This window comes from Mastomys coucha, unplaced genomic scaffold (genome assembly GCF_008632895.1).
Source record: "Mastomys coucha isolate ucsf_1 unplaced genomic scaffold, UCSF_Mcou_1 pScaffold8, whole genome shotgun sequence".
Lineage (NCBI taxonomy): Eukaryota > Metazoa > Chordata > Mammalia > Rodentia > Muridae > Mastomys > Mastomys coucha.
The window spans coordinates 7,611,714-7,631,747 of NW_022196914.1; the positions used below are offsets into that span (position 1 = coordinate 7,611,714).

Here is a 20,034-nt window from a genome sequence, read left to right on the forward strand (position 1 = left end):
GGGGGGGGGGGGGGTTGAATAATCCCCCCTGCCTTGAAAATCCTGAAGAGATGTTGCAAATATCACACAGAATAATAGCTAGGAGGCCCTGTGAAATCTATCAGATATTATGCAGGCATACCCTTAAGAAGTCTGCTTTGATGTCAATGATACAAGAGAGAGAATATAAATCAACGTAAAATGGATGGCAAAGGAACCTGAGTATTCCATGTTCCAGTGCCAGCTACTTGTTGGTTGAATTAACATGTCATTGGGAAAAAAAAATGGAGCAAGTTTGGCAAAAGTATGAATTTTTAAACTAACTAACTTTCCCGTATTATATAGCAGCTATGTATGATTAGTGGGCATAGAGGTGGATGAAACAGGTTTTACAGTAAACTGAGAAGATGGGATGCCCTGTTGGGGTTCCCCTGCTCCCTGCAAAAGGGAATCTGGATGCCCAAACCATCCAGAATGTAAAAGGGAGTTAGAATAGGAGACATAGCACATTCCCAGTGTGCATATTACTGTCCTACTGATGGAAGAAACCAATTCTTTGAGAAAGTATATTTTCCACCCTTGATTAACTTTTCATCTTTCAAGTTCAGGAAAAAAAAACCTTAGATTTTAAGTATATTTGAGTATGGTGAGTATCTAGTTTTTAACAGAATCCTACCTGTCATAGATAAATAACTGACACTTGGGAGAAAAAGCATGAATTCTAAAAATCATCTTCTAAGTATAAAACCTTTCGCATAGCTAGTTTAGTACAATTCTGAGAATCTGGGAACATTATTGTAGTGATTCAATAGCTTCATAGCCCTAAGAGATAATAGTCTTTGCAGAAGAGTAGTAATGGGGGAACAATTTAATTCATTGCACTTCTTGTAGATAGTGATGTCCAGTTATCAAGACTCTAAAAACCTTTAGTTTGACTGTATCATGGGTTTTGTTCAGATCGGTTCTGGGGCCTGGCTGGTCTCAAGGAGAGAGTGGAAAACTGAAAGCATAGAAACCAAATGGCATTAGAGCATTAACTTCGCAATTCGATCGCCACTGGGCCTGACCATGAGAGAAGAAAGGCATCTTCTCCCAGTAAGCTAATAGCTGTCTCTCTTTTCCAGTGCTCTGTTTCCTGTGGTGGTGGAGTGCGGATTCGCAGTGTCACATGTGCCAAAAACCTTAATGAACCATGTGACAAGACAAGGAAACCCAACAGTCGAGCTCTGTGTGGCCTCCAGCAGTGCCCATCCAGCCGTAGAGTTCTAAAACCCAATAAAGATACAGCTCCCAGTGGGAAAAATCAAACATCAGAACATGACCCCTTCAAGCCCATCCCAGCACCTACCCCCAGGCCTACACCACTGTCCACACCCACAGTGCCTGAGTCTGTGAGCACAAGTATTCCTGCAATCAACAACCTTGGCTCCACCATAGCATCCCAAGAAGATCCAGATGGGATAGGATGGCAGAATAATTCAACCCAAGTTGAAGAGGACTCCTACATCCTAACTTCTCGAAGCACTTCCCAGGCCCCCCTGACATCTTGGTCTTTGAGTATCCAACCCGATGATGAAAATGTTTCCAGTTCAGCTATAGGTCCTACTTCAGAGGGTGACTTTTGGGCAACCACAACAAGCGATTCTGGCTTATCATCTAGCAATGCTATGACTTGGCAGGTAACTCCATTTTATAGCACCATGACCACAGATCCAGACGTGGAGATACATAGTGGTTCAGGGGAAGACAGTGACCAGCCTTTGAACAAGGACGAAAGTAACTCTGTGATATGGAACAAGATCAGAGTACCTGGGCCTGATGCACCCATGGACACGGATGCAGAAATACCACTTGGACCTCCACCAACATCTTATGTTGGGGAAGAGCCCTCATGGCCTCCCCTCATCACAACGATGGAAGGCTCATTACCTGCCTGGTCCTTCAAAAATGAGACACCCAAGAATGAGGGGATGATCACTGAAAATTCAAGGAGGATTCCACTCCCTCTTGGAGGAGACTACCAGCCAGCACCCTCAGAGAAGTTAGGAAACCATGACCAATTGGCATTGCCAAATAATACAAATCCAACTCAAGGCTCTGGGCCTGTCCTGACTGAGGAAGACGCCTCCAGTCTGATTGCTGAGGGATTTTTGCTAAATGCTTCCGATTACAAGCATCTCATGAAGGACCACAACCCTGCATACTGGGTTGTTGGAAATTGGAGTAAAGTAAGAGATTATGTTTCCTGTTTCTTATCTTAGACTTGATTTCTTATGGAAAATGTCTAGGAATGGTATATTGTGCAAATTCCAAATGAACTTGCTTTAAAATTTCTAAATGGGTATGGAGATACATATTTGTAATCTTAGCTCTTGGGAGGCTGGGACAGGTAGATTGTGAATTGAATGCTAGCCTGAATCCAGAGCAGATTTGGAAGCCAGCCTGGTTACATAATAAGATTTTGTTGACATGAAAGAGAAAGAAAAAAGGGGAATGTAAAGAAAAAGGAGAAGGAGTGATGTAGAGAGAAGGGAGGGAGATGGAGAGAGGAGAGGGAGGAAATGAAAGAAAGATGGATAATAGGTAGGTGATAGATAATGATTATTGATATATGATAGACAGCTAGATAATAGATTGTAGATAGATGATAGGTAAGTAGAAAGATAGAAGATAGATAGATAGACAGACAGACAGATAGACAGATAGATAGATAGAAGATAGATAGATAGGCAGACAGATAGACAGACAGACAGACAGACAGACAGACAGATAGATAGATAGATAGGTGAAAAACATACATAATGACAATTACAACCATCTCTATGGCAGCTACCCAAATGGAAAGGAGAAGAATAAATATATCATTTATAAAACAAGTGTACATACAAGTATATACTTATACATTGTTTATAAATACTAAAGGAAAGATATACGATAAAACTGAGAAGAAGTTTCTATTAGGAGACCTGAACCAGTTACTGTGTGAGCATGGAGAATTCGTCATCTATCTGTGTCTGGTGTTTAAGCTACAGTCTGTATGCCTAGGGTGGGGCATCTCTGGTGTCCCTTCAGCTGTGCACTCCAAAGGTGACACATGCTACTAGGTGACTATGATGAGTGACAGCTACAGGAGTCTAGCTTCACATTTCCATCAGAAAGCTAAAGCTCAGACTTTGTTTAAATTTGTAAAATAACCACAATTGGAATGGAAATCTGAGACAAACTCTCTCAAACAATTCTAGAGCTTACCATGTCAACTATTTTTTATTTCCATGTACATTCCATTCTATTCTCAAGGGATATATATATATATGTGTATATACATATATATGTATATATGGATTGATATTTATCAAAGGGATTATCAAAAGATTATATATGTATGTATATGTATATATATATGGGATGTATATATATGGGATATATATGCATATATATCAAAGAAGACAGATAAATCATTTGATTTTATATAAATATTTAGTATTTTTATTTTTGTGGTCATAACAAGCTTGAGAGGAAATACCTATCAAAGGATGCCCTTTCTACCTGTGACATAGTTAAGCTGCTTTATTAATATATAATTGCATATTATGAACTTTACTTACTTGCAGAGATATTTACCAACCTTCATTATCTAATTCTTTTTTGTTTGTTTGCTCATTTTGAGTGGCTTCATTAAAAAATTCACTATGGCTCATTGAAAGAATTGTAATATTTAAGAAGAACTATGCATTATGATAAAATGTTAGCCCCTACTTTCAAGCTTTAGAAATTTGACTAGATATTTAGTTTTCTATTTCTATATCCTTTGAGGTACCAAAATGATTTCTTACCTATTTTAATTTTAAAATGTAATAATAAGCTTAGTATATGAATTTATAAATTAATGTAACTACACATTCAAATAATTCAAGTTTTTTTTAAATGTTATGTTTTACTTTCTTTTCTAAAGAGAGCCAAAATACAGCAGTTAATTAATAACAACCTTCTATATAATATATAGAGCTGTTAATATAATAATAAAAATATAGTTAAAGCAATTTATAAGGCATGCTAATTTCCAGAACATTCTCATATATTGTCTCTTATGGCTTTTCCTTTAGCTGTCCTAGAGAGTAGATGATGTCTACCTCATGCATGCTGACGCACAAGTAGCCTAAGATGCTAATGGCTAAGTAAATGTCCAAGGGCTCACATTCAGTGGGGTGATGGACTTTGTCTTTTCTCTATAACCTACTGTCTCTATGCTGAATTCTGGCAACAATTTACAGATTAAGAGGGAAGTGTTCTTAATTAACCAGCCTCCATGCGCAATGTTATTGACTTTACCAGCAACATATGGGTAAATTCAAAACTCAAAAAGTTTCTATGCGAAATCTGTAATTATTTCCATTTGAACTATGTTTTCCCATGCATTTATGTTCTAAAGTGAGTTATCACATTTTTCATTGGTGAATCAACATCTTATCTCTATTCACAAAAATACTGGCTTCGGAGATAAAAAGATGTTTGTGCTCATAATGATTTCATTTATTGAAGAGACAAATGTGTCTCATAGTCCAAAGTTTTAGTCATATTTCCTGTCTGATAAATTCAAAAGTACTGTAGTGACAAGAGCTGACAGTGAAAACTAATAAGCCTGGAGGTATGTTAGAAGTAGCATTTTAAGCTAATTAGCATGAGCTCTCTACTGCAATACTGCAGCCCAAGAAGAGTGATGACACACTAGATGTGAACTTGAGAGAAGTTAAGTAACTAGAATCACACACACCAACTGAAGGAGCAGGGATTGGAACTTGGGTGGATAACTAAAATACCACAATCCCTTACTTTGCAAATCAGAAAACATTACCATCCTCCATGCCTTTGCTTTTATTTGATGTTTCTTTGATCATATTACGTATAAAAGCAAAGTCAGTTGTATGAAGACACAAAGTAGACAGATGAGAAAAAACATGTATTCCACAAGAACATATTTTATAACAACACAGACAGGGCACCTACCGGTTACTTCTGAATTAAAAAAAAAAAAAAAAAAAAAAAAAAAAAAGCAAATAGCTCCTATGATATCACCACCATTGATTCAGTGTAGAAATCTTAAAGTAAAATTGACTTTCTCAGGGTTTCTTAGAATGATTTCTTTCAAATAGTACTCTCAAAACATATTTTTCTTTCTAAAATCATGCCATATCCCTAAGGAGCAGAGAGAGGCTGTTGTCTTCATGTGTGTCAAGCAACTCAATGGGTATGGCCTTACATGCCTCTGGGATGTCTAGGTAGAGCTAGCAGGTTTTTGTGTGTATGGCTCTGGGATTCTTGAGGAAGGCAATAACTAGAGATAGGTTTAGCAGCTATGATCAATAAGTGGTAGGTATAGACTTGAAATTGAGTAAGGTTACCCAAAAGCTACCTACATACTGCATACAAAGACCTGTGGCCCAAGAATGGAAACCTAGAAAGCACCCATGTTTTAAAGGGATGGCTAAAAAGGTACCCCATGGGGAAGCCTAGTAAGAAATAATAGAATAGGGAAGACTTATACAAAGAGAGGGGGTACCTTTTGTATTTAGGACTGAGCCAACTTTTGCACTTTATCATTGGCAGGTCTCTGATGACACTGGGGAGAGCAGGCTTGGTGCTTAGATGGAAGCTACAGTAGGAAGGGAGGACCCTTTAGGAGACTATCTCAATAATAGTGGTGGGGGTAAGCTCTACACTAGGACAGTTAGTAAGCGTAGACAGCTCTCCTCGAATCAGAAGTTAGTATGGAAGTTTAAAGGTCCTGGTGACTGAATTCAAAACCATCTTGGACTGCAGAGCAAGTTCCAGATCATCCTGGGATGCATAATGACATCCTGGGAATAAGTAAAGAAGTACTAAAACAAGTATTCATTTGGGAATGACCCATCCTCTTATCTTTTTTCCATGCTCAAATCCCAGGGCAGTTGTACCATTTCTGGTTTTAAGTACATTGCAGTGTTTTTGTCCTGATGATGTTCAATAGATGCTATGCAGTTGACAAATGTTTATCAATTCAGTATACTAAAATTTAAGTTACTATATCCAAGAAAATGAAAACATAATAGAGTAGACATAAACTATAATGACTTTTGATCTCAGAGTTTTAAGCATTTTGATTATAATAAATCAAGACATAATTCATTTGAACTCAATGCTATCATTCGACCTTGACAAAACTAATTGTCTTATTGAATTTATCATAATCTACCAGAAAGTTGGCAACAGTGTTATAGGCACCAAAACTGCTGTCACCTAAGAAGTTTGGCTCCAGAAAAGGAACTGGATCATTTGAGCCTTTTAGAGCAACAAGAATATAATGAGAATTAGAGCTCTCTACTTGGCAGGGACCCCTATATGGCAGGGATTAGTAACTATTCCCTTTATGTATTTTTTAGAAAAAAAAAAATGTGTCATGAATGGATTTACCAGAGAAAGTCAGAATTCAGAATGGAAGCCTTGGGCTTTTGAGTATCTCAGGGCCCCTGATGCTTATGTCTGCCAGTTTCTGAAGCTGTGTTTTTCAGTAAACAGATCACTCGTCTGTCAATTACAATGTCTCAGAAAGTTAAGCATCACCCTTGATGCCAATCTGCCTCCACCCCATTAGAACAAGCCTTAGTAGTGCTTGAAGTCAGAAGACCTCATCAATTTGGTCATCTCCTTTTTGTTTCCTGCTAGTTGGAGGCTGAGTGGTTCCTAGGCTGATAGTAGGAAGAACTTGGGAGGGGGAGGATGGCACTTTTGGTGGTTATTAAATAATGATCACATTTTATATATGAGAGACAAAAGTAATTAAAATCCCTGTAGTACTCAGGAAAATCTTTTCTAAGGAAAGATTCCCAAGCCCAAAGTACCAATGGTACTTCAGTAGTTAGGAATGCAGACCCCTTGGTGCATACTTTTGCCTAAGACACCTGCCTTCACCTCACTGCTGGTCTGTGCATTCTTTCCCTTTTCTGACCCTCTCCACAGACCACTAGAAGAGACATAAGAGGCTTGTTCTAACTATTCCAATGTCCTGCTTATATACATCTGCCTTTTCAATACATACAAATCAGATGACATGCACTCTCTCCATAATACAAGGGGGGGATAAAAAGGGGGAACAGTCTAAAGAAACTTCAAATTGGAGTTGTAGCTTTGTATAAACTGACTTTCTAGTCTTGCTGCTATTCTGCATCCAATTTGCGCTTCAGAACTCTAAAGTGCCCAGTCTCCTTTATCTTCTATGTCCTTGTCCAAGGTTCTCATGCATGATGCTTCTGCCTGGGCTCTCCTACCCTGCCCACTCTGCTCTCACACCCTGCATGTCCTTTGGGGTCATCTTCAGCTTTGTCTTCTGTAAAGCTTTTCTGATCCCTAACCCAGAAATCATTTTTAAAGATTCCTAGGGCTTGATTTGAAGTCTCTCTTAGGATATGCTCTCAGCCTTTCTCCTGCATTAAAAGATTGCCCAAGGCCCTCACTGTATATCACACATCTCTTTTACTAATTAAGGTTTCAGAATTAATAATGGATGCAAAAACCCAGGTCAACTCTATAAAAAGGCATGCAGTTTGAAAATGCACTTGCTGGACTTGAACCCTGAGTAACTGTATCCTAACACTCCCTCGGTTTCCTCATCTCTAAGTCGGTGATGGTCAGCTAACTCTTAAGATTAGTATAAAAAAAATCTGTGGGCTACAGAAGAACAGCAGGCACAAAACAAGAAGCAGGGGAGTTTTCAATTTGTGTTCACATAACAGAAAATGTAAGTGTTATGTCCTGTGTATTGCTATGCCCTTATTTTGACAGAATCCCTCATCTCATTGAATTCTTCTTTCAATCAGATCCCCTGGGCCAGTCCATTAAATGTAGTGCAGCAGAATGAAGGTGAGACTATAATTTCCACATCTTTTCAGAGCTATTTTTCAGGTGCTGCTGACCTGACCCTCCAAAGCTGCTCCCGTTCCAGCATCCCACACCTGATTCTTGACCTGATGGGTCAGTTGCTGCCAAGGCCCCAGGACAGAATGAAGTTACCCTTCCTCTTCCTCAAAGTCCTCTTGTTTCCTCCCATCTCCTACTTCCAATTTGAACGTGATAAAATTTAAGAAAAACTCTAATCTACAGAATGTGATTTTTGTTTTGCTTTTCCTATTTTCTATGGATTTCCTCTTGTCAGATTTACTTTTGGACCATTGCAGGATGACTAAATAGAAACTGTCAAAGGAAGTTAAACCAATTCTGATGAGGAGAATAAAACTTCAAGCTCTGGAAATAATATATATGATTTTCCACATAAATGTGGCACAGAAAACTACGGCTATCTCTTGAGATTTAATGGGATCATTACTAGCCTAGCAATGTGGTATCATTAGCAACTTTCCTAGACTTTCCTAAATGTTATATTTATTTTCCTTCTATGTAAAAATATTAAATTACCAGCACAGCATACTGTCTGTGTGAGCTTCTGCAAGGTAGTATACATGCGTGAGCTTCCTTCCTTCCTGGCGACTCAAGGGATCCTGCACTTGTCTCCAGTTTTGCAGGCTTAGGGCAATCCATAGTCCACAAAATCTCACACTGTCAGCAAGTAGCAGAACTGTGACTATTCACTGCATAGTGGTACCCTCAAAGCTAGAGGCTCTATCAGCCTCAGCCTGTTCTCTTAGGTCCCTGCTAGGGATCAGCTGAAAGCTGGCCTGGGGTGGCTTCAGCTGAATTGCCTGATTCTGTTTCATGTTGGCTCTTGTCCTCTAATATGTGGCCCAGGATTATGCTCAAGGTGAAAGCAGAGTCCAGAGCAAAAGCAGAAAGCAAAACCTGGTAACTAGCATAGCTTTAGCCGCCATGTCCTAGTAGTCAAAAGACAATAGAAAAACAGCCTTAATTTGATTCCATTTCTGATGAGAGTGTGAGAGTGAATGGAGAACATTGGTGGGCCTAACCCATGATGTGGTCTTTACTAAACATTCAAGGAGATGCCAGAAAGACTCAGATCAAGTCCTAACTGATTGTAAGGATGAGAAGAAATTGCTTCTATAAATGAAAATTGAAATAAGATTATGACCTTGGGTGTTTTCTACCTTTCCCATTCTGGTATTCTACAATTTACCTAAGATATAAATGTGACTACACATACATGTATATTTTATACATATGTATATAAACACACATATACACATACACAGGCATGCACACATAATTACATATAGATAGTAGATAGATAGACAGATAGATAGATAGATAATAGATACTTTATATACCAAAATTTGCACCAAATGAAAAACCAAGTTGTATAGAAGGCAAAGGTGTAGCCAAGGAAACATGAGGCAGATCTTGATTTATATAATTTATCAAAAGAAACTTTCTTTTAAATATGCTCAGATCTTTTATGTATTCAGAAATGACCCTTTCCAAAGAGTGAACAGGACAAGGATACAAGGAGAGGAAAAGATAAAATGGGACAAACCGTGTACTCTTCAATGTTATTGTAAGCTAAACTTGGGATAATAAAGGAAGCACCTTGAGAAAAATAAACTGTATCCATGGAAAAGTTCACTACCTCATTCTTTGCCACCAGATCAAGGCGTGAAGGGCAGCCTTCTTTAAGTTCTTCCCTACTCCAGGTCTGTGGTCTGAGAGCCAATAGTGGCAGCACCATCTGCACTTTGTGAAAATGTAGAATCTCGAATCTGCAGTTAGCAGAGTTCCTGGATGTTACCTAGAGATGCTAGAGTTTGAGACATACTACAGAGTATATTACATGGCCTCTGGAGGGAGAACACCCCTTCTTTCTCCATGGGCAAACCAGCATTAAGCTTCAGCGTCTTTGTCCAGCCTATAATAGTACTAACCAGTGGCACAAAGTTGCCATTGAAAGAAAGAGGGTAAAAGTCATTGCCACATTGGACATGTGCTGTGGGGCAGATGCTCACATCTGACAACCTTTCTGAGCTGGAGTGGTACAGCAGTGTGCCTGTGGCCCAGGCATTTGTGTCAGTATATGGATCAAGGAAAAGCATATTTTCATGTGTTTTCCATTGATATGCAGCTGGGTCATCCCTAACTTCAGATAGTAAAGCCCTTCGTTTGAAACTATTCATCCAGACATTCAAAGTTTGTGTTTATTTATATCTGGGGCAACCTTAGCATCTGGGACAGGAAACCTTTGGCTCCAGGCCCCTGGTGATGGGTGATCCTGAGAAAAGCTCTCAGTCTGTCTTCTCTTCTCTCGTCCTGCTGCAGTGCTCCACCACCTGTGGGCTGGGGGCCTACTGGAGGAGCGTGGACTGTAGCACCGGGGTGAATGCTGACTGTGCCACCATTCAGAGGCCAGACCCTGCTAAGAAGTGCCACCTCCGCCCCTGTGCTGGCTGGCATGTGGGAAACTGGAGCAAGGTAATCTTTGACACTGTGTTTTCAGGGAAAGGGGCGGACCCTATAGGAGCACTTGCCAAAAAATGTCTACTCTTCTATTGTCTCTCTTCCTGCCTCCCTTCTGTATGTCTCCTTAAAAAGCAAGGACCATTGGCTCACTCTAGTTATAGAAGACCTAGAAGTCAGACTTGTTGCTAACATGCAAAGTTTTATCTGTGTATCATCACTGTCTTGAGATAAGCTCAAGAAAACGTTTTCGAAATGAGTTGCTTTGTCTAGCATGCAGTTCAATACTTCTCAATTATTTCAATTTTTCACTGCATGAAAATTATAATTGTATAATGAATAATTATACATTGTACATATATAATTAAGTCATGGCTCAATGACTCTTTGCAAAAAAAAGTTTCACTTGTCTGAAATGAAAATAAAGCAGAAGCATTCCCCAGTGTAGGGGAATATGCTAGGGCCAGGAAGTATGAGAGGGTGGGTTGGTGAGCAGGGGTTGGGGAGGGAATAGGGCTTTTTTTTTTTTTTCAGAGAGGAAACCAGGAAAGAGGATAACATTTGAAATGTAAATAATGAAACTATCTAATAAAAAATAAAAATATAAAAAAAGAATAATCTGGGTCTAGAGGAATGGTCCAGCAGTTAAGAGTGCTTTCTGTTCTCACAGAGGAACTGAATCTAGCTCCCAGTATCCACACAAGGTGGCTAAAAACCACCTGAAGCTGCAACTTCAGGGGACCCAATCCTGACTTCTAACCTTTACACATGAACATACACACATAGTAAATGATAATAATAATAATAATAATAATAATAATAATAATAATAATAATAATAATGGTGGTGGTGGTGGTGGTGGTGGTGATGTTGAAGATTGGTGATGATACTTTAAAGAATAATCTGACCACTAAAAAGTATATTCCATGATAGTATATGTCTGTAATCACAGGATCCAAGGGAAGATAATCATTGGTTAAGAGTCATCCTGAGCTATAGCATAAGTTCTAGTTCAATCTGGGCTACATAAAACCCGCTCTCAAAAACAAACAACATAAAAGGTATGTTCCCATATTAGTATGTATTTTACAACCTTGTTTTACAAGGTCTCTTGAGAAAGGGGCAGGTAAAAATCTTCCAGTTAATCCAGGTGCTTTGAAGGTACCTAGTCAGGCCATATGCCCATCATCCTGTACTGAAGTTGAGTCAGATCTTGGGAGACACAGCAGTCAGTAGCAGAGTTTGGGGCCAGGCAGGGAGCAGGAGCAGGTGTGAGCTATGGGTACCCCTTCTGTGTCTTATAAATGCCCAATGCTAGACTTCCCTGGATGCCTGTCACCTCTCCAGAGAACCAGATTCTTATAACAGCTAAGACTTTGGAAAAGAGAAAACTACCTAGAAAGTCTGCAGAGGCTCAGGACCCTCCAAGATCTAGGCATTAGCTCCTTTGTCTGGCAGCAAGTCCCAGAAGAAGACCGTGAGGCATCTCACTGGACAGACTTACCCACTAGGCAGACTCATCTTCAGACAAGAGCATAAAACATCACAGTTGCACCTTACGACCCTCCCCTCAAAGGAAGATTCGGCATTTGGGAAAGAGAGGGCTAACTCCTTCAGAATTTCACTACATGTTCTAACAACTCCTCAACCTCCTGCTTTCTGTGTTGCTACTATAAGTTTTTAAAGGATAAATTCACATTCCTTTGAGGTTTTTTTCCCCTTCCAACTAATAACAAATCCAGAATACAACAAAGACATACCACTTATCTATAAATCATACTTCATATCCAAAAAATTACCTAAAGAAATGTCTCAGATTCAGACTTTGCCAAGTGTTGCCCATGTCCCAAAATTCCATCCACTTGGCATGGAGGATAATCACTTCCATGGAAATGATGACATGAAAAGACAGTCCTTCCTGATGGTTAAGTTGAGCCTAAGGAATTCTAACTGGTGGAAAGTCACCAGATGAAAGACTCCAGAGCTCATATCTGGGATTTCTCCAGAATCCTCCCTCCTCTATCCACCAGGGAGTCTATTTTTTCAGTTGACAGTTTGCTTTTTCAGAGTTCTCAAAACTAAAATTTCCACTTTACCTATGATTAGTCTACAAATATCTACCCAAATATGAAGACTTAGCCTCCTTACAATCCAGGCTGAATTACAGACTCCCCTGAGCCCACTAACATTAGACCTTAGGCACCCAGTTACTCTCCAGGGATATCCCTACTACCATGATCAATTGGATTGACGTATCTTGGCTGATTTCTGGCTCTAAGTGGGCCCTTAGATTAAGGGTTAGGCCTGAGTTAAGCAGCTCTTGTGTGCAGTTTTCATGTTTGACAGGAAACAAGGTTGCCCATTTAGATTTCTACCTTCCTGGTACCTAGAGACAGAAAAAAATCGTTCTTCCTCTCTGCATTCATCTGGCTGAAATAAAGTAAAAATTATTATCTTAACTTTACTCCAGCATATTTCTATACAATTAAGTCCTAGAGGTGAGCTGGTAGGGTGGTGCATGGCTGTACTCCTCAGGCTGCACCAGGACTATCATAAATTTAAGTCCGGCCTGACCCTCATAGCGAATTAAAGGTGGCTAGGACTGTATAGCAAGACTCTGTCTCAGAAAACAAAACAAAACCATCCTAGAGGCAGTGGTGCGCTGAGAATCAGGCACATCTGAATTGGTAGTCTTGCCCTGTCTCTAATTAGTATATATTCTTCCAGCTGCTTAGGAGGACTAAAATATTCATGTCAGAAATAATAATACTGCTTCTACTTAACCTATGGGGTTGTATAAGGATCAAAATGTATATTTATTAGCTTTTATTTCTACAACAAACACCTGAGATAATCAAGTTATAAAAAGAAGAGGTATATTTAGAGGATTCAATCTATGAACTATTGATCTCTTTGCTGTGGCAAGGATGATAGGAAGTACCTGGTGAAGCAATGCTGCCACCTCCTGGTGGGGAAGCACAATACAGAAACGAAAAGTGAGAATCCCTTTCAAGGGCCTGTGCCCAACATCGAGGAGACCACCCACTCCACTCCACTTCTTAAAATTTCTACCACCTCCAATCAGCATCATGCTGGAGAACAAGACGTTCACACGTGAGCCTTTAGAAAACATTATTGATTTAAACTATAGCAGTGTGCAAAACATTCATAAGTGGCAAAGGCCTGTGTGTGTGGTGGTAGTCAGGGGAGAGGGGGGAAATTCTGGCCAAGATTTATGCTAAACAGTGAAGGTCAGAGTGACTATTAGGTATTTGCTAACCTCTGATTTCCTGGACTTGGAACAAGAGGTTGATGGACAGGTGAACCCTGTCAGAGGAGTACTGACTAGAGAAGTTGTTCCCAGTGCTAACCAAAGTGCCCAGCTGTTCATAAACAATAGGTGACTTAAACTACTTGTAGAAGCCAGCAGTCACCAATACCATCAGGTGTCGTTTGCTGAAGCTTTCAAGAAAACCAATGTCATTGTTAACATAGTAAAGGAATGTACAGTCTCTGTTGAGGAAAATGAGATTTAAAGTGATTGTTTATGATGTTTATTCTACACAGTGTCAATTACAAGAAGCTATCAACTGACAGACAGTTCATTGGACAGGTCATCACTTCAACTATAGTATTTCAGGAGGAAGGAAACAGTCCATAATGAATATGTAAATCAGTCAGGTGACACATATTAATTTTAGAATGAATTCCTAGGGGAGTGAAAGTTATTCTTATGGTGGGAGAAATGCAAGAAATGACAATGATGTTCTTGAAAACCCCTCCAGTAGGTCTGACACCCAAACTACTCATGATTTTCAGCTCCACACACTTCCTAAAAGAATGATCTATGTGTTACATCAATTCTGCAAACTCCTGATTTGACAGTCTCCCTGTTATGTTTCTTGGACTGAACACTGTCCTTTTTGAAATTAAGTCAAACAAATTATATTTTTTCCTGAAATGAATCAGAAATATGTTTTCCCATGGGGCAATCTGTCTTCCCACATATACAACACTGAAATTTTCTTTTAGCAACAGTTGATTTTGTTATCTGTAGCTTTGCTGAAAAATAAGAGGAGACTACAGCCTGTCCTAAAACCATCAGTTCTCATATATTTGTTAACTAGTCTGTCTTATCTAGTCCAAATTTGCATGTCTTTGAGTTTGTATATTTTCTATGGCTTTGCGACATTTTATAAAACTGAAGTTTTACAAATGGATAAAATGAGAAATAGCATTGATTTTACTAAATATACATAGATTCCCACTACCATCCAAATCACATTCACAGAAACATTAAAATTTAATGTGTGAAAGCCAGCACATAGAATTATATATTAGACAGGTGTCTCCATTCCCTGAGAAGCAAAACTCGGTGGCAAGAAGGTGGATGATACACTGAGAATCTCTTCATTTATTTGACCCTGAGATTATTAATAATTTAATCTGTTTTTAAAGCATCACACTCTTTATACCACTAAGAATCTGAAATTCAGAGATCCCTATGGAAAAATAGTTACAGGAATGGCAATTAAATGGAAACAACAGGATATAAACCTAGTTGTCTCATGTAATTGGAGCCACAGAAAAATTGACCCAAGACCATTGATGTGCAAGGTTCTCCCTGGTGGCCTCTGCCTACCTCTCCTTGCTCTCCCTTTCCCTCTTCTTGAATTCCACCCAATGTGTTTACGGACAAGCCATGTTGTATCAAGATGGTGAGTCTCTCTACACACCATTCTCTCTATTCTCTGTCTTCTGCCTGTTTGACCTTCAGTGTCTACTTAAAGGATTTAGTCTAACTCCTCTCCTTCCTTAATTAAAGCCTCTCTTCAGTTTATGAGGTAATACCAACTTACTTTCTTTGTAACATCATAAGATCTTGAGTAACTTATGGAGTACAACCTAGCATTTATTTATGTGAATCCCCTTAGCATACCATTCCAAAGCACTTGCATTAAAGATGCAGAGCTTGGACCATGGCAACTGTTCAATAACTAGGAAGAAGGAAAGTAAGGGGACAGAGGGACAATTAGAATTTTGGAAATAGTTGTAGCTAATCTTTGTTACTTTGTGAGTTCTTCTTTTTCCCACCCTTTAACACCCCCCCCCAGTTTCACCCAATCACTAGATAGGAGAGAAAGGATAGAAGAGAGAGAGGGAGAGAGGGGGGAGAGAAGAGAGAGAGAGAGAGAGAGAGATCTCCCCTAGAATTTCTTTTCTCTTGTTTCTTCTTTGAGCAGGACTACTAACAAACAACACCCAACGCCCCCTGAATTACTAACAACACTAACACCCATCTCCCCATCTCTGTCCTTGGTGCCCTAGTGTTTACATATACTATTAAAAGTTCCTAGAATTCTGAACATCACACAATCATAGAAACTATCTGCAGCTGGCAAAAATCACACCTCTGCTAGAGCACTGGCAAATCATAGTCAGATGCTGCAGACTGTCTGAAGCAGCCCCACATCTCCAAACCACCTGACCCTACTGGATTAAAATGAAAGCACATTTTTATAATATTTCTGGATTTTTTTTTTTTTTTTTTTTTTGGTTTTTCGAGACAGCGTTTCTCTGTATAGCCCTGGCTGTCCTGGAACTCACTCTGTAGACCAGGCTGGCCTCGAACTCAGAAATCCGCCTGCCTCTGCCTCCCAAGTGCTGGGATTAAAGGCGTGAGCCACCACCGCCCGGCATATTTCTGGATTTTTAAAAGAAACTAGAATTCCATAGTTTTCAAAAATTTTACTACAACTCATACATTTGTATCTTGATCTTATTCATGCCCAGACTCTTCCCTGATACAGACCCACTTCTGTAGCAATCTACTTTTGTGTCCTCGTGTTTCTTAACTCAAACAAGTCCCATTTGTGGCCTTCACATATTCTTGGGTCACTACTAGATTTTAAAGGTGTTATGAATGTGTTTAGCATAAAGAAAAGGGTAAAAAGTAAGGCTTCCTTTTAAATAATATATCCTAGTTTAATAGTTGGCCTGACACTTTGGATATTCTCAAATCACAACACAATATGATTGCTGTGATCCATGCTTTTCTAATACTTGGGAATGTTGGGGCTATTTAATCACATAGCTTACTCTTATGTTGATATCGGTGAGGAAATGGAGTCTTAGAGAAGTAATTTATCCACATTCACGCAGCCACTTGGTACCAGGGATGTAACTGAATGCCTTGTGATGACCTCCTGACCCTATGCTCTTTAACTTCCTCATTATATGTTGCTGAGGACTCTGTATGAATCTAGTGTGAAAAAGATGACAGATATCAAAAACATCTCCAAGAGGAAGAGTAGGCATTCCATTTTATTACTATCAGAGAATTCAGTAATAAAGACATTTTTACTTTCTTTAATTTTGTAAACTTAATATAAAAAACTTTCAAATAGATAAAAAATATCACACACTTATCTACCATCAAAACAACAACAAAAAATCCTTGAGAGAATGGAATTTATTTCCATTGTACCTTGATTTGGTTTACAAAACATTTCAGTTAAAGCAACTGACACTGTAACTAGAAAACTATCATTTACTTGATTTTGACAGAGCCTTAACTAGTTTTTCTGCTTCCATATCCTGACTCCTGTCCTCAACCTGGGCCACAGGCTCCATCTTAGGAAATACAAGTGGGGCAAGAAGAAAATGAATGCCTCAATTGGCATTCTACACACAAAAGGAAAACTGCATTAGGAGTGAAGTGATTTCAATATGCTATGTTATTTCAATATGCTGCCACTTCTGTCTTGCTAATGGAAACTAAGACCCCTTTGAAAACGAAACAGAAGGACAGATTTAGAGACCTTCTTCCCTTGTGACTGCCCGTAGCATGTTAGTAAATTTCACTTCCCATTGAATGTGTCTAAACTTTCAACAATAGAATAATGCTAATCTGAAGATTGTAGTTGGGAATAGTGGCTTGTAGCAACAAATAGAACATGAGAAAATAAAATCCCATCTTATACTTGTTTCTTGTGAAATTTCCTTCTCCTAATAGAGCTAATTATAAAGTAGCAGCTACTTTTACTTTCCTACATGTGCTTAGCACATGGGAGGAAGATAAAGATTTTTTTAAATTTGCATTTTGTTGGAGCTGTCTGTCTAGTGCTGGTCATACCTGAGTTGTGAAAACATTAGAGCGTACATCTACCTGTTTGACAAGTGAGCCCCGTGTCTTCCCATGTTACAGATGATGCTGTTTAGTATTGACAACTTGACAGGGTCCAGGCAAAGGCATGCTCATGGAGGTTACAGGCTGACTCAGAGGGTGGCCATTCCTACTAAATATCTGTATTCACTTCAAGCAAACTAGCATCCAAGGCCTTCTGGGGTGGGGCATTTTGGTCCCAAGGGAAGGACTACTCTGGTTACCTTCACTTCTCCCTCAGAGCTCCACTACAAAACAGTTTTATCTATGACTCAGAACACAGGATAGGTTATAATGCCTCTTAGGGAGGGATTATATTGTAGAAACAAACTGAGTAACCATTCAGTGGTTTGACTCACAGGAGTTGGCAAACTGTCATTACCTGCCTCCATGACTGAATGTTTGCCTCATGGGCACATATCCACAGAAAGCCTCCAAATCAGCTCTATTCATAGCCCTCTCCCTCTACTCCAACCTTGTGAAAGAGTCCCTGCATCCTGCTCTGTATCTGGAAATTGCAGGGTTCACCTGTCAGCTTTCCGTGTCATTTGAACCAGGACAGCATTGGAGGCTTAAGCTACCTGCAGCCGGGACTTAGTCTCTCATCTGTCTCTCATTTGATTCAAGTGCTTTCCTGATCCCTTACCACCTGCATTTGTTGAAATGGGAGGACAGATACTCATCAGTATCTCTCATCAGTAGACTCTCCCAGCTTAAGAGTGTGCCCTTATCCTTACATCCTATACTGGCTGCTTTTGTGTGTTCACTTGACACAAGCTGGAGTTATCACAGAGAAAGGAGCCTCAGGTGAGGGAATGCCTCCATGAGATCCAGCTGTAAGGCACTTTCTCAATTAGTGATAAAGAGTGGGAGGGCCCAGCCTATTGTGGGTGGTACCATCTCTGGGCTGATAGTCCTGGGTTCTATAAGAAAGCAGGTTGAGCAAGCTAGGGGAAGCAAGCCAGTAGGTAACATCCCTCTATGGCCTCTGTATCAGCTCCTGCTTCCTGACCTGCTTGAGTTCCAGTCCTGACTTCCTTTAGTGATGAATAGCAATGTGGAAATATAAGCTAAATAAATCTGTAATTTGTGCTGACCAGCCCAGGTTCTTGTCTTCTAGTAGCCTGTGAGACAACAGAAAGCATCCCAATTTATAAATATGTCCTCTGAGGCTCAAAGTGTATCCACTGAGAAATTATGTATCCATAATCAGCCAGAGACAAAGCCAGGATATTCACCCACTGCTGACAGACCTCCAAACACATTGAAACACTGTTTTGTTGTTGTTTCGTTGGTTGGTTGGTTTATTTGACGCCAGGAGATCCAAACTAAGAGGTCTGCTTATATGATTGCTTCTCCATCAATATGAAGGAAAACATGATCCATGCAGACTAGGCTTGACCTCTCCCCATGCTAGTAGCCTGAACTTCCACAGTGATGGAGTATGGGGTCCTGATGCCAAGGATCCAGTTGTTATCTCTGCTTTTGTTCTCCATTCAGTGCTCCCGAAATTGCAGTGGGGGCTTCAAGATTCGTGAGGTTCAGTGCATGGACAGCCTGGACCATCACCGGAGCCTGAGGCCATTTCACTGTCAATTCCTGGCTGGCGTTCCTCCTCCTCTGAGTATGAGCTGTAACCTGGAACCTTGTGGAGAATGGCAAGTGGAGCCCTGGAGCCAGGTATGGCACCCAGAAGGGACATGCAGCATCTTGGAGACTGAGTCTAATAGACCATGAATTGTTGTATTAACACATGAGTATAGAAGTTACAGAAGATTCCACACTGGAATCATGCCAGAGATTCAGTTCCATTTAGTGACCCCGCACTGTGTGGGGGAAACAGCCACCTTACAGGAACTGAAAAAATTCCACTGGGAAAATGATATGGTATGTTGTCAGCTATGACAGTGGAGTGCTTTATTAGAACGTGGTCTCACAATGGACATATTGTTTAATCAGAGGCCCTTCTGGGGATATGAACACGAGATGATTCAAAATAGACTACTTGGATGAGCAATGTATAATAATAGCCCTGCACACCTGTCTAAGCCTTCTTCAGTCGGGCCGAGAACAATGGTCAGATCCTTCTCACCCCATATAATTTTACATTCATATCTCAGTTAAATACACAGATGACTGCACAAATAAAAGAGAGGGAGCCTATCTTTTCTGTGAGATAAAGAACTCTGCTGGACTCTAGTGTCTAGAACATGAAAACAAGGTTATTTTTCTCTGGTAAATTGTGATAGTCTCATTTCCCAGTGGATAAACACATCAATGGCTAAAACTACTCCCAAGTATACTCTTGCACCAAACAAAGATGTGAAGCCAAATCTATATAATGCACTGTGAGTGTGTGTGTGTATGTGGGGGGTTTGTTGCTTACTTTAATTCTCACAATGTTGTAGGTGGTGATAGTCTCATTTCCCAGTAGATAAACACATCAATGGCTAAAACTACTCCCAAGTATACTCTTGCACCAAACAAAGATGTGAAGCCAA

At 39.8% G+C, this 20,034-nt stretch overlaps 1 protein-coding gene across 1 annotated transcript in view; it reads left to right on the forward strand.

Moving 5' to 3' along the window:
* The window catches only part of Adamts12 (ADAM metallopeptidase with thrombospondin type 1 motif 12), a 288,229-nt gene that overhangs the window by 245,242 nt on the left and 22,953 nt on the right, over window positions 1-20,034 (forward strand). The window contains exons 19-21 of the mRNA XM_031360747.1: window positions 1,104-2,207; window positions 10,231-10,383; window positions 19,034-19,213. Of these exons, the coding sequence (XP_031216607.1) occupies window positions 1,104-2,207; window positions 10,231-10,383; window positions 19,034-19,213 (1,437 nt within the window). The remainder of the gene's footprint in view (window positions 1-1,103; window positions 2,208-10,230; window positions 10,384-19,033; window positions 19,214-20,034) is intronic.